The sequence below is a fragment of the Vicia villosa genome, unplaced genomic scaffold, assembly GCF_029867415.1.
Source record: "Vicia villosa cultivar HV-30 ecotype Madison, WI unplaced genomic scaffold, Vvil1.0 ctg.000559F_1_1, whole genome shotgun sequence".
NCBI classification, from domain to species: domain Eukaryota; kingdom Viridiplantae; phylum Streptophyta; class Magnoliopsida; order Fabales; family Fabaceae; genus Vicia; species Vicia villosa.
In genome coordinates this window covers 428,591-443,899 of record NW_026705255.1, presented here as the reverse complement: position 1 = coordinate 443,899, position 15,309 = coordinate 428,591, and the positions used below count along the sequence as shown (strand labels likewise).

General features: G+C 37.3%; 2 protein-coding genes across 2 annotated transcripts; both read right to left on the bottom strand.

Annotated features, from left to right (window-relative positions):
- Positions 1-6,030: 6,030 nt before the first annotated feature.
- LOC131629335 (uncharacterized) lies at positions 6,031-7,691 on the bottom strand. The gene is made up of 3 exons (XM_058900121.1): positions 6,668-7,691; positions 6,426-6,626; positions 6,031-6,266 (listed from the first exon to the last, which is right to left on the bottom strand). Exons 1-3 carry the CDS (start codon positions 7,689-7,691, stop codon positions 6,031-6,033), a joined length of 1,461 nt encoding a protein of 486 aa, XP_058756104.1.
- Positions 7,692-7,939: 248 nt separating this feature from the next.
- LOC131629334 (uncharacterized) lies at positions 7,940-8,662 on the bottom strand. Its single transcript, XM_058900120.1, has one exon. The coding sequence runs from the start codon at positions 8,660-8,662 to the stop codon at positions 7,940-7,942; it is 723 nt and encodes a 240-aa protein (XP_058756103.1).
- Positions 8,663-15,309: the final 6,647 nt, after the last annotated feature.

The window sequence follows — 15,309 nt, the reverse complement described above, 5'->3', positions numbered from 1 at the left end:
GTCATGCTTTATCGCCGAGAGTTTGCCATCACAAGCAAAGAAAAACATGTTAGAGCGAGAGCGAAAGAATTTTTCCAAGACAAACATATTCAATGCATCATTATTATAGTTCAAAAACAAAACAAGTATGACATATAAGCAGTATTGAATCAAAACAAGAAATACTACACAAGAACATGCATGATGATATAGAGATTGTCAAAGTTGAGGAGATTTTCTCCGTATGGACTTATTGATTCAGAAGATCCATTGAGTCGAAGGAGAACTTCAAATCTGACTTTCAGGTACAAATGATGATAACTTTTGCATCGATCAGGCTTTGAACCTTGTTTCTGAATGGCTGACAATTATCAATCGAAGGGTCAAGTGCCCCAGAGCGGGAGAAAAACCAAGTGTTAGTATTTGAAACTCTAGATTACTTTTAGGAAGGAGATTCTGACGAAGTCACATAAGAGTTGCAAGTGTCCAGCTCCAGGGAGAATAAAATAGTAAGATGAGAAGCTTGTCTGTTGGTAGCAGCTTCGCCTGAAGAACTTTGACTTTTCACCTTTGGACGTCCTTCTATAAGAATCAAGCTCACCATATCCAGTGGGTCATAGCCTCTGATTCGGGGTATGGTACCTTTGAATGTGAAGGCATGTGGCTAAAGGAAAATAAATCCTCTTGCCCCTTGATAGGAACTGTACCCTTGAGTTTGAAGGCATCTGGCTAGAGGAAAATAAATCCGCTTGCCCCTTGATAGAAATTTAGGCTCTTGATAGTCCTTCCATAAAAGTACCTGGAAATTATGCGTCCTAAATCCCTAAGATCCTTGAAAAAGGTTAGTCAGCACGTTAGGTAAAAGCATAAGGTAGTATGGACAAGTAAGTCCTACAAGCAAAAACCTGCACGGAAATCAAGTGGTTAGATAACAATCAAGTCACACAAGTGCCCTTAGGTTAAAAGGCTTGCATGGAGTCTGACCAGGTAACTACCCTTCCCCAAAGGTACTTCTATGGATAAAGAGATTTCAGCAACAGGTTCTAAAAAGTTACCCAGAATTGTCAGTCCTTCTAAAGCACCCTCGGACATGATGCATTTGCACCATGCAATGATACTTTGAGAGAGAACCTATCTGAATTGTAGCATCGGGTAGCGACTAGTTCTCAACATTTGTCAAGAGTAGTCCCCCCACTACGTTCCTAAAGTCCAGGATGGGTTAAAGGTGACTAAAGGTCCTTGAGCTCCGACGCACCCAAAGGCACATGCATAGACCTCCCTCATTTGAGAAAGGTGTGCATACAGCTATGGAGTCCTAACTCAAGCGTGAACTTCATATTGACTCATCTCCCACATATGTGAAAGAGGTCGCCATGACTATGTCACTCCTATCTTAAGTGTACTTGAATCCGGGTATAGGATTCGTCCTTCACTTAATTCCCAAGCAACCATGAAAAGTAAAACAAACAAAACAAGCATTAGTGATCTAAGCCCTAAGGTAAACCCCTCTTTAAGACTCCCCAGCAGAGTCGCCAGTTCTGTAATACGGTGGGAGAACTGACTTTTATTATTTCGCAAACAATGTTGCGGTGAGCAAGAGTCGCCACCGACTTTTATTTTATCCAATTTCAGGAAAGGTAAAAAGAACAGAAAAAAGACCTTTTTTAGAAGAAACGGGCTCGGGGGGTAAGTTATGAAAAGGGAAGGTGTAAGCACCCTTTTCATCCACAGTTCTCTGTGGGCTCTTAGTTTGCTTAGCTCATGTTTGTTTATTGTTTGTTTGGAAAAGAGAATTTTGAAGAGAAAAGGACTTTAGCTTAAAAGCGTAGCCTTTGTTTTTTTGAAAGAGGTGTGAGAAACAATTTTTTTGTTTTGAGCAAGCAAACTAGGAGCACTACCCTATACTTTGTCTTTTCTATGCTTTTTAAATTTCCTAGGACTAACCATACCATTTATGGGTAGGTAGTTCCTTTTCATTGGACGTGCGGGACAATCGAAGGGTCATCGGAGGTCGTTGAAAGCAACAGCTAGAGGTACCTTTAGCAAATTTGAAGGGATAATCATCGTTTTGTAGGCAACCATTCGAGGGACTAGATCATATATTCGTAGGCAACATCGAGGGTCATCGAGGGACTTATGATCTTTGTGATGATTTTTGAATCGAGGGGCGTTTGCTATTGGTACCTCTATATTCGAGGGACACGACCGTTTTTATTCGTAAGGCAACCAAGAGGGGAGTACCCTAGAGGTGAGTGTGTGAACAAGTAAAAAGAGTGTGTTATTTTCAGTTATTTTAATCTTGATGTTAGCGAGCTACGATTTTGAAGTCTTTTCACTCCCTATTTTACTAACACATGCAAATATATATAGTGCAGGAAAATAAATGCAGAAATTAAAGATCCTAACTATTACAGGGCTTCGGGGAGGGGATTACATAACCAAAAACGGGGATGCGAAAAATGAAAAGGTGCGGAAAGTAAAATCCTAATTAACTATTACAAACTCAAATTAATTAAAATTGCAAATTATAAATATCCATAAAATACGAGAGTCTCAGCATCAAGTGGTACCTCGCAATCAACAAAAAGGTGTTAGTACGGATATATACAACATGATGTACGAGAAACTGTATTACCAATCGATTAAGACCAATTAAAAAGCGTATTATAATTTTTAAAAGGAAATAATATTTTTGATATTATACGTAAAATAAAATCTAAGTTAGCATTTTTTGTATTTTTGAATTCATAAAAAAAACAAGAAGTTATTACAATAAAATAAACAAATAGACATAAAACTATTTAGAATGGGCTAAGAAAGTAGTAAAGAGGGAGGTGTAAATTCGTTTGGGCTTAAAAAGAAAGGGTTTGGCCCATAATGATTTAAAAAGAAACCTAGAGGCTAAAACAAAAAGGGGATCCGCCCCCATCTGGTGTTTCAATCGGTGTGAGTTCTAAAAATAAAGCCAATATATTTGACTTTTCAAACATCCCCAGGTCCAATCGTGGAGTGACAAGTGTCTTTTTTAAAATAGAATAAAAAAATTAGCACCAATATACACGCTCAGCACCAAAAGAAAGGGGAAAGCGTTTTCTTCTTCTTTGCACTTCCCCTGCAATCGCTCAACTCTCTCTTTATCCTCTTATCAATTTCCAGTAAAATAACAACACAGAATCTGATCTTCAACCACTCAACATGAAAAAAACTAAAACCAAAAATTAAAGGAGGGGTGGCTTACCGGTGGAGGAACTCAATCGGAAGAGAGGGTGGTGGTGATGCTCTTCACAGAGGCGGCACGGTTGTGATCCGGGTACGGCGTATCATCGGAATCTGCGATTCGCCGACCGGTGTGGGCTGATAGTGGTGGTGGATGCGCCTGTTGTTGCGGCGGTGTAAGCTGTTTATGAGTTGTAAACGTGATGGCTTGATCAATGATGATGAAGTTGTGTGAATCGTTGTCGTCGTATACGGATCAACAAGGATTTGTTGTTGAGGTGATGGTGTTGTTCTGTTTTTGGCTTGAACATGGATTGAAGAGGAATAAAGATGATTTCTGTGTGTAATTCCTTTCCTGCATAAAAAAACAAATTTGTTAGAATTTAGAAAAGATGTATATTGTTTCTCAAAATGCAAGCTGTTGTTATAAGATTTTGTTGATGATGCTGTTAATTTCGTATGTTGTTGTTTCATGATGAAGACCCGTAATTTCGTCCTTCCTTCTTCTTTATCCGTGTGTTGCAGGGACTACATGCAAATAAGTTAGGATCTGCAATGAATTTTGTTAAGTCTTAGAAAGAAAAAAAGATTTCAAAAGTGATATGATTTTTTGTGTAAGAATGTAATGTATAAAGCTAGAATAAAATAATAAGAATTTATTAACATAAAAAACTTGTTCCAGAAAAATATGTATGCATAGAAAATATAATTAGCACAACATTATTATATGGTGGAAAAAGTTTGATGCACGGTCCTTGTATGTCCAGAATGTGAGGCTATTTGAGTGAGGCATATTTCGATGATGACGGTAGTGATGGAATGTATGTACGGTAAAGGTTAGTGTATAAAAAAAAATGGTGTTTTACATAAAAGAGTTTTATAGAAAAATTGTTAGGTTGGTGAATAAAGTTTTATTTTTAAGAAACAATATCATCATTTAGTTTAACAATTAAAATTAAAACGATAATAAAATAAAAGAGAAGGGCCTCATAAGTTAATCATCGGCCAAGAACATTGTAAAAAATCATTTAAAAAAAGGGAGAGGCCTCAGATCAGGTGTCATCATTGGCCAAAATTGTTATGAAGAAAATAGCGTAGAGATTTAGAAAAAAAAAGGTTTGAAAAAGTGTATGGGAGGTTATAGAATGGTGAGAATTGTGAGAAAATTGTTTGTTAGGGTTAGAAAATTGTTGATGAAAAATGTGAAGGTGGAGTGCTCTATTTATAGAGTGGAATTAGGTCAACACCGATCCTAAAAAGGAAATGATCCAACTCAAAAGGCCCATGGACCTTCTTGATCCCCAAGATTAAGAACTTGGACGTACTTGTGTCCAGGTGTGTTCAGGTGCAAAAAAAGATTAAAAAATAGTTTTAAAATATAGAAATACACTAAATGGGAATTGAACCCGTGACCTTTTACTTACTTCTTAACCAACTGAGCTATGTTATTTATTTGAAATAAAAAGCCAATTGAAAGTATGTGAAGCATTGGTCAACATTTTTCTATTTATTAAAATATAACAATTTAATAGTAAACTATTATATTTTAAAATAGACTTAAAATTCATGATGTCAATGTAAATGAATTCAAGATTTTTATAAAACTCAATTTTTAAAATAGTTTTGAATTTTTGAAAAGTGTGGGCAAATTTTGGGGTACAACACTTCTGCATAGTAAACTATTTCTTATCCAACATACTAGCCCAGAGACTCTGAATTAATGCTAAATTCTCCCTTTGTTTCATAATAGCCTAAAGAATCCAAGTCCAGGAGTTCTTAATCGAAAGCTCCAATACATGGATGCCTTTCATATAATAGGTGTGAACCCACAATACCCAAAGATTATCAGCCTTGCTAACAATGTTCCAGAGACATTTTAACATGGTAACCTGATTCCAAACAACAAGATTAATGATATTTAAACCCCCATTGCACCTAGGAGTACAAATAGAGGTCCATGCAACTGGGCTTTTCCTGCTCTTCTCAAGTTTTCCAGTCCACAAAAAACTTCTACAGAGAGTATCAATTTTTTCTAGTACATACTTTGGCAGGGGAAAGCACTGAAGCCATTATTGGACAATGGCAAAAAGCAATACTTTGAATGAGCTGAATCCTCCCTGCATAACTGAGGAGCTTTGAGGTCCAATGTCTGATCCTGTTGGTAATCTTTTCAATGAGAGGTAGATAGTGATTTATGTTCAGTTTTTTAGCTGCCAGAGGAACTCCAAGGTATCTAATTGGGAACTGTCCTTCATCAAACCCTGTCAATTGTTTGATTGTCTCTTTTGTATTGTTATCAATTCCACCACAAAAGAGTAAACATTTATTTGGAATCAAAATTAGACCCGTGGACAAGGAGAACATATTCACAGTTGCTAGCATTAGTTCTATTGAAGTAGTGTCACCCCTGCAAAATAACAGAACATCATCAGCAAATGTGAGATTGGTTATACCCAATTTCTCACATTTTGGGTGGAAATGAAACTTTTTATCCTGCTGCATTTTGGCTAGAAGTCTGGAGAAATACTCCATCATCAATACAAAAATCAAGGGGGATATGGGATCCCCTTGCCTTACCCCTCTACAAGCAGCCATGGATTGTTTCAAGACTCCATTGACATTAAAGGTATAGGTCACAGTAGTGACAGTGGCCATGATCCATTGGATAAATTTGCTGGGCATTTCTATCTCTATCATGATGAGCTCAGGGGCCCTCCAATCCACCATATCATAGGATTTTTGGAGGTCTAATTGCATCATACAACGAGGTGTCCCATGTCTTCTACCATATCCTTTAGTAATCTCGTATGCTAGCATAATGTGGTTGTGAATGTGCTATCCAAGAACAAAGGCAGCCTGATTATGATTGATCACAGTCTTTAAAACCTTGCCTAATCTATCAGTGAGCATCCTAGCCATAATCTTGTAAAAAGTAGTGCATCCTGCTATGGGCCTGAATTCCTTTATGCTACTGGCAGTTGAGTTCTTTGGAATAAGGGTCACTACTGTCTTGTTAAATTTACTATGCATCACTCCATGTTCAAAAAAGTCATGGATGGCAGCCACCACATCTGTTTTTATAACATGACAACTAGCCTTAAAGAATTTTGCCCCATATCCATCTATTCCAGGACTCTTCATGTCTCCAATTCCTTTTAGGGATTTTTCAATTTCCTAGATAGTTACTGGCCTCTGCAGAAATTCCCTTTGTTCCCAATTAACTTTTTTACCTTTCCTCATGGCTTCTATATCAATCTGTATGAGATTAGTGTTTTCAGCTCCCTTAAGGCTTCCATAGAACTCAAGGACTTCCATCTCAATGTCTTTTTGATGAGTGATACAAGAGCCATCAGCCTTCTTTAACAGAGTGATACTTTTGGTCTTCTTCCTTGCTTTGAGGTATGCATAGAAGAATGCAGAATTCTCATCACCTTTCCTCACCAATCTATTTTAGACCTTTGCATTAACATACTTTCCTCCATTTGGTTCCACTTGATCACCTCTGCAGTGAGTTGCTTTACCCTCTCAATGTGGTGCATATCCATTTTGTTTTGTATCAAACTATTCTGGGCAGCAAGAAGCTCAGCTCCACACTTAACCAAATTCCGCTTCACATCAGTGGCAGGTTTGTTCAGGGTTCTAAGGGCATACTTGAGTCTTTGTAATTTGAACCAAAGGATAGTCAACGGTCTTCCTCTAGCAGACTTTCTCCAACTAACTCTCACTATGTCATCATATCCCTCAATCTCAGTAAAGTGATTACTGAACCTGAAGATTCTGCTTTGGGGCTTGTTCTTTTGAACATACAAATGGAGCAACGCATGGTCAGAAATATTGGAAGGCAAGATGTGTAATGTGGCATCAGTATGTTGTTGAAACCAGTCTACATTAACCAGGATTCTATCAATACGAGAGTAGATGGGATTTCTGCTTTGATTATTAAACCAAGTAAAAAAGTCCCCACTACTGTCCATCTCTCTAAGGCCAGTTATGTTCATCATGTTGTGCAAGTCTTCATACTCATTTTCAGTTACAAGGTTACCCCCAATGCGATCCTGTACAGTAAGCACATTGTTATAATCACCAATAACACACCACGGGCCTTTTTGGGAACTATGAATCCTTTCAATATTATTCCATAATCTTCTTCTTAACTCTAACTGGTTATGGGCATATATTGCTGTGAGCCAAAACCTAAAGCTACCATGTGTATCATAGATTCCACAATGAATGTGTTGACTACTACTATTAATCACTCTGAAGTCAACCAATCCATCATTCCAAATAACCCAGATTCTACCATTACTATCATTAGAGTAATTATCAGCAACCTTACCAGAGAGGTTGAGTTTATTTCTAATGCTATCAGCCTTATTACTTTTAACCCTAGTCTCAATGAGTATGCAAATCTCAGGGAAAAGCTCCAGAAGACAGGACCTAATCTCCCTAAGCTTGCCACTTTTATTTAGACCCCTAACATTCCATGAAACAATCATTGGATAGAGCCTATGGTTGTTAGCGGGTCATTCAAAACCTCTAACACCTCAAAGCCATTATCACAAGGTACAGAAGTAGATGGTATATTATAGGTGATTTTCTTCTTACCTCTGTCTCCATTTGCTTTGCTCACTTGAGTCCAGACTTGCTCTTCTTCCACCACAGGGATCCTGTCATCCTTAGGAGTGCATAATTCAGCTTCTGGTATTGGCTCTAACCTCGTCGATTTTGGCTTCCACACTTGCTTCTACATATCCACTCCACATTGTTGGCCCATCTTTTGACATTTTTCACAAAATTTGGGTCTCCATTCATATTCAATAGGCCGCTTCAGCTTTTTCCCTTCCAGATCCTTAATTATGAGTTCATCAATGAGTTTCCTTGTGATATCAACCTCTACAAGAATCCTTGCATAAGAGACTCGGAGTTTGTGCGTTTTGCATTCATCAGTAACCATAGGTACCCCAATTTTGCTTCCTATCTTGTTCAAGCTACAAGCTCCCCATAGGGGAAAGGGAAGCATATGTAATTTGACCCAGATTGGAATGGTCCTGAGTAAATCTTCCTTAACATTATATCCAGGTCTCCACTTCTTGAGAATGATTGGGATGTTACGGAGAGTATACAGCCCTTTCATCATGACGTTATCCAAATCATCGTGATTCTTGAAGCGGAGAAGAAAATATTTCTCCTCAATTTCAATATCGAAATCGCCTTCATTACTTGTCTGTGTCACATAAGCCATTTGCATCCCCTTATTAGGGTTACGATTCTCAATTAGCACATCCACCCACAACTTGCGCGAATCTGGTGCTGTTTCTAGGTGTTCCGATTCACCATCCTTCTTTTCCGCTTCAAGGGGCTTGTTTCCTTCATCAGTATTACCCACCGGTTGACTCACCGGCGTTGTAAGGTTCGCAGGTGACGGCGCCACCGTAGTTTTCGGATGCCCTCGTCCCCTCTTCGCCATTTTGATTTTACACTTTTCAAAATGGTTTTTTTTCTTCTTCTCTTTGCCCTAGCTTTTTCTATAAAAGTGTCTTATGAAAGAGGTGCTTAGAACCACACAAAATATCATGTTTAAGTGGCTAAGCACAAGGGATGAAAAAGTAGGTCCGCTAAGCGGAATAGCCAAAATATCTGATTTGTCTGCAAGGTCCGCTAAGCGGACCCTCATTTGATGCTCGCCTCTGCCAAGCTCCGCTAGAACTCCGCTAAGCGGGCTTGATGACCAAAAGTTTATGCCTGCCTCCGCTAGAGCTCTGCTAAGCGGACCTTCTGGTGTATTTCTCCTTCTTTAGGTCTTCCAACCTCCTTGCAAGCTTGTTTCCATCATTCCTTTCATTCCAAACTTGCCAAAAATTGTTAATACCTATAATATAAAATAACAAAAGTTACAAAACTAACTTATATACAAAATAAACAAAAACTTATTTATTTACATACTAGTATATCAAAAGGAAATCAAACTTGGCAAAAGAGTTTAAGAAATACCACAAAATTCATAAACAAAATATACACAAATGAGATTCTAACAAGAACACAAACGTTAGACACAATTTATTTTCTGCTCTTGCAATCCATCATAAAGAACTTTATCGAGTTTCTTACGCTTCAAAGTTTTCATGTTATATGTTTCATTAACAATTATTGATACTCATTATGTTTTTATAATGAGTGTCTATTAGGTTTCACGCTGATCAATATTATCAATTATCACGCCAAAATAATACCCTCGGTTTCTAAGAAAAATCGAGATAAAAGGTGTATAAGCTTATTTTAACATTACATTTTACACAGAATATTAAATTACATTATTACAACAAATGCAGTATTATCATAGTAGATGTTGTCCTTGGAGAACAACACATCTTTGCTCTAATCCATATTTTGTTGGATACATTTTGTGCTCATTATTTTACAGTTTTATGGATTGCATGCAATCAATTTTAACGAGTTATCTTCCCCAAGTAGGGAAATATTAGTTTCAAACATTAAAAATAATTTTTTTTCACTTGTAATCCATCATTAAGAACTTTTCCAAGCTTTTTAAGTTCAAAAATTTTATTATCTTGAGGAATTTTTATCAAGGCAAATGCTTTCACAAATAATGTATATAGTGGTGGACGTAGATAATTTGTTATGGATTGAAGTCTTAACAATATCTTAAGCATTTTTCCTTTGAGAATGTAGGGTAGAGATTCGTTGTTGTAGTTGTGTAACATAATCCTTCTATTCTAAAAAAAAAGGAGAAACGTATTTTCTATTTTAAATAGAAAAGTAAAATAAAATAAGTAAGCACCTCAGTTTTCGAATAATACTTAGGTAAATGATATCTATTTTTTAAACATTACGTTGTTTACAAAGAATATTAAAAAAATTCAGGTTACACTTCTAGACCCTGGATATATATTTTTTAAATATTACATTGTTGATTTTGTTTTTATAAAAAAATAAAACATGATGCGCCTTGACATAATACCTCTATTTTTTTCTAGCTGAGGTGGAAGTTTCGACATAAAAACGTTAATTATTATATTGCGTGCATGGAAACGATAAAAGTCCATTATGAAAAAAATATGTTTACTAAATTCGATTAAACCATTCTACTATGTTCGAGAGAGTAATTTCAAATTCAATATACTTCAATAGTTGTTACAATAGATTACAAATTAATTACAAGAAAACAACCTTCAAATTTTCAAAAACAAACCTTATTTTATACCCAAGTGTTTCCTGATCTTTAAAGATCAATATATGAATCACATAAATGTAAAGTGTAATGTTCTGTCACAAGTCTGATAATGTTCTGTCACAAGTTTAGGTGTAATCGTGATATCTATTTTTTAAAACATTACATTGTTTATACAGAATATTAAAAAAATCCAGATCACAAGTGTAATGTTCTGTCACAAGTTTAGGATTCAAAAACATTATACTTTAAACTTTTAGAGATATCATAAGTGTAATGTTCTGTCACAAATTTAGGGTTTAACAAGGCCACATGCATGACTTTTCACTAATGAATGTATTTTACCCTTCTCTACCTTCAACCATTATTGACCCATTTGACTTTGGAATGACTCCTTGGAGGTCTTTAGTTCTAAGTCTTACAATAATTCAACCACATTAAAAGCATATTAAATAAACTCAACACGAATATATTTATGAGATGGTACAACTTCTCTCTTTATCCTGTCACGATTCAAATGATAATCAGGAGCCATGGTAAATTTTTCCTCACTAAAACTTGGATCAAGAGTCAGTGTAATTTTTTCCTCGCTAAAACTAGGATCTGGAGCCTTAACTTCCCCCTCATCCATAGTTTTCATAGAGGAACCTCCATTCTAAACCAAGTCTTCTCCATGATACTTTTTTATTCGTTCACATCCATATCTTTACTTTTCCCTTTCTTACTGGTCTCACAAAATGTAACATTTCTGCTTATGAGGAATTTTGACCCTCTAGGTTCCATCTTTTACAAAATGTAACCCTTCACACCTTTTGGATGACTAATGAAAACACACTTTACATATCGAGCATAAAGTTGTTCTACCTTGATATACTCAAAGGAAAAAAAGCTCTAAAGATCTTTAAATTAGAGTAGTATATTGATTTCCTAATCTAAATGTCCATTAGTATCTTTAAGTTTATTCAAGTGAATGGACATCTCTTAAGTCAACCAAGTTAATGACCTAATCAGTCAACCTTTTAATCGAATTGTTGACGATACGCTTCAACTGTGTTGACCAGGCCATTCAACCCTTTGAGTGAGCCATAATGTTCTCCTCCTTAATCACTTGATATTTAAGCATACTTCTACAAATGTAAAGTTTGTGTGAGATATTGGATTGAACTCTAGTATGTTCGAAGGGTAGCTTCTTGGTTCGACAGGATTAAGCATGAAGTCGAAGGTTATTCACATGCTTGTGTCGAAGATGCTAGGGTTGTTAGCATGTTAAATTAGGTTTTAGTGTTTAAACCCTAATTTGTTAAGTTAGCTTGCCTATTAAGTTGGCTTGTGTAATGGGCCTTGTTGAAAAATCCCATTAGTTAGTATGTTAGGTTTTATTATAAATAGCATACAAGTCTCTCATCATTGTACACAGCAAATCCTAATTTAGGGTGAGAGAGGTTATTTGTTATTCTTGTAAAATTGTAATCTTGTTTTCTAAGAGAAAGTAAAAGAATAGCAGTTATAACAAATTCTTGTGTTCTTCTTCTTTCTTGTCCTTTATTCATCCCTTGTTTTTTATACTTTGTTCCTGGCATTGAATTCACAACAAATTGGTGCGGTGAGCATGGAGAAGTTGTCTTCAATAATGTATGAGATTGAAAAGTTCACCGGAGTGAATGATTTCGGTCTGTGGCGCTTGAAGATGAAAGCCCTACTGGTTCATCAGAGTTTCTTGGAAGCGTTGAAGGGAGAGGCAGCCATGAATGTTGCATTAACGGCAGCGAAGAAGACGACTATGATCGAGAAAGCACACAGCGTAACTTGAAAGTTTGTACAGGACCAAATCGCTGGTAAATATACTCTACCTGAAGAAAGCTTTGTATTCATTCAAGATGATTGAAGATAAAGTGTTGGCTGAGCAGTTGGATATGTTCCACAAGGTGATTCTTGATCTTGAAAATAATGATGTGAAGATCGATGATGAAGATCAAGCACTATTACTGTTGTGCGCTTTGCATCGATCACATGCTCACTTCAAAGACACTCTCTTGTATGGAAGGGAGTCCCTGACCTTTGAAGAAGTTCAATCAACCCTGTATTCTAAGGACTTGAACAAACGAAAGGAGCACAAACCTTCAACTGTTGGTGAAGGTTTGGCCGTTAAGGGAAAATTCTTGCGAAATGATGGCAAGTTCGACAAGAAGAAAGGAAAAAACCAGTAGAAGTCTTATAGTGGCGAAGCATCTGGTATTTGATGCTATCATTGTAAGAAGGAAGTTCACACAAGAAAGGTGTTCCCTGAACGCCTTAAAGATCATGGAGGTAAAGATAATGGCAATGCAACCATTGTTCAAGATGATTTCGAATCATATGATGTCCTTGTGGTTTCGAGCAGTGACTCTAGGTAGGAGTGGATTATGGATTCAGGTTGCACCTGGCACATGACTCCAAACAAAGACTTGTTCGAGGAATTATGTGATCAAGATGGTGGATCAGTATTGCTGGGAAACAACAAAGCTTGCAAGATTGCATGTCTTGGATCTGTGAGATTCAAGCTCCATGATGAGTCAATAAGGTTGTTGACTGAAGTTAGGTATGTTCCTGATTTGAAGAGAAATCTGCTTTCTCTTGGTGAATTAGACAAGAAAGGATATGTTTTCCAAGGAGAGAAAAGTATCCTAAGAGTCATGAAGGGGTCAAAGGAAGTCTTGAGAGGCATGATGAAACAAGGCTTGTATACCCTTGAGGCTGAAGTTATAAGTGGTTCGACAAATGTTACATCCATAAAACCATTGTCAAAGACAGAAATCTGGTACATGAGATTGGGCCATGTTAATGAAAGCGGTATGGTCGAATTAGGGAAACAAAATATGCTTGGTGGAGACAAAGTCGAAAAGCTGAAGTTTTATGAACCCTGTGTACTTGGAAAATCTTGCAGAGTGAAGTTCAACAAAGGCCACCAAAGAACACATGGATCCCTTGATTACATCCATGTTGATCTTTGGGGGCCTGCAAGGTTTTCATCACATTCAGGAGCAAGGTATTTTCTATCCATAGTTGATGATTATTCCAGGAAGTCATGGGTATTTATCCAGAAGACTAAGGATGAAACTTTTAAGAATTGCAAAAGTTGGATGACTCTGGTCGAAAATCAGACTGGCAGGAAGGTCGAGAGGTTGAGAACCAATAATGGCCTTGAATTTTGCAATGAGGCGTTCGATAGTTTTTGTGCTACCTCTGGTATTGCAATGCATAGAACTACTGCAGGTACTCCAGAGCAAAATGGTTTGGCTGAAAGGTTTAATCAAACTATTTTGGAGAGATTCAGATGCATGTTGACTAGTGTTTGATTAAAGAAGGTGTTTTGGGCTAAGGGTGTTTCGATGGCAACATATCTGATAAACGGATGTCCTTCGACAATGTTAGATATGAAGACACCTGAAGAAGTTTGGGCGGAACATCCACCAGATCTCGACAAACTGAGAGTATTTGGTTGCGTAGCCTATGCTCACATTAGGCAAGACAATGTCGAACCTAGAGCTCTTAAATGCATGTTCATGGGATACCCTGAAGGAGTCAAAGCTTATAGGATATGGTTCCTAGAGCCAATTCACAGGAGGTGTATCACCAGTCGAGATGTAGCTTTCAATGAAGCTGAGATGGCTTTCAAGAAAACTGGTGACGATGATGGTCGAAGTGCAGAAGAGTTGGAACAGGTAGAGATTCCTGTTGAGGTGGAGCAAGTTGATGTTGAATTGCATATTCCAGATGAAGTCGAAAAAGAAGCAGAAGATGTTGAGGAAGTTGAGGAAACTGTCGATCACTACCTATTTTCGAGAGATAGGTCGAGAAGAGTCATCAAGCCACCTCAAAGACTAGGGTATGCAGATCTTATAGGTTATGCCTTAATCTCTACATGTGAGGTTCTAGAAGAAGAACCAAGAGACTATAAGGAAGTTATGAGGAGTCGAAATAAGACTGAATGGATGAACGCCATGAATGATGAGATGAAATCTCTTCATGATAATCACACTTGGGAGCTGATCAAGAAACCTACTGGGCAAGGTTAGTCAGTTGTAAATGGATTTTCAAAGTAAAGGAAGGAATTGAAGGAGTGACGTCAAAAAGATACAAGGCAAGGTTAGTTGCAAGAGGTTTCACTCAGAAACAAGGTGTCGACTTCAATGATGTGTTTTTTCATATTATGAAGAATAGGTCCATTCGAATGTTGCTTGTCATGGTGGCACACTTCGACCTAGAACTGGGACAGATGGATGTGAAGATTGCGTTCTTGTATGGTGATCTAGATGAAACAATCTTGATGAGGCAACCTGAGGGGTATGTCGAAAAGGGGAAGGAAGTTTATGTTTGCAAGCTAAAGAGATCTTTCTATGGGCTGAATTAATCTCCTCGACAGTGGAATATGAGATTCGACAAGTTAATGGCACGCAACAGTTTCATTAGAAGTCAGTTCGACCGCTGTGTTTACTTCAGATTTCGACCTGGTAATTCATTTGTTATTTTGTTGCTTTATGTGGATGATATTCTCATAGCAAGCAACAACGTCGAAGATGTAAAGAGGGTGAAGGCTGAACTCAACAAGGAGTTCGATATGAAGGATCTGGGAGCTGCTTCCAGGATTCTTGGAATTGACATTCGAAGAGATAGAAAGAGGTCGAAGTTATGCTTATCCCAAGAGGCATATCTACGAAATATTCTCGAAAGGTTTGGTATGTAGAATTTGGTGCCAATTGTGACTCCGACAACCCCTCAATTCAAGCTGCGTATTGATCAGTGTCCCAATACTAATGTCGAAAGAGCCTATATAAACAACATTCCATATGCTAATGTAGTTGGTTCTTTGATGTATGCTATGGTCTGTACTAGACCCGACATAGCATATGCATTAAGTCTTGTAAGCAGGTACGTGGAGAAACCTA

Excerpts from the sequence above, each read along its gene's own strand:
- LOC131629335 (XM_058900121.1), bottom strand. The coding sequence starts at position 7,691 with ATGATTGTTTCATGGAATGTTAGGGGTCTAAATAAAAGTGGCAAGCTT. Across the intron at positions 6,627-6,667 it reads GTGGAACCAAATGGAGGAAA|GTGATGAGAATTCTGCATTC; the intron begins GTATGTTAATGC and ends TGGTGAGGAAAG. Across the intron at positions 6,267-6,425 it reads TATAGAAGCCATGAGGAAAG|ATGTGGTGGCTGCCATCCAT; the intron begins GTAAAAAAGTTA and ends TTATAAAAACAG.
- LOC131629334 (XM_058900120.1), bottom strand. The coding sequence starts at position 8,662 with ATGGCGAAGAGGGGACGAGGGCATCCGAAAACTACGGTGGCGCCGTCA.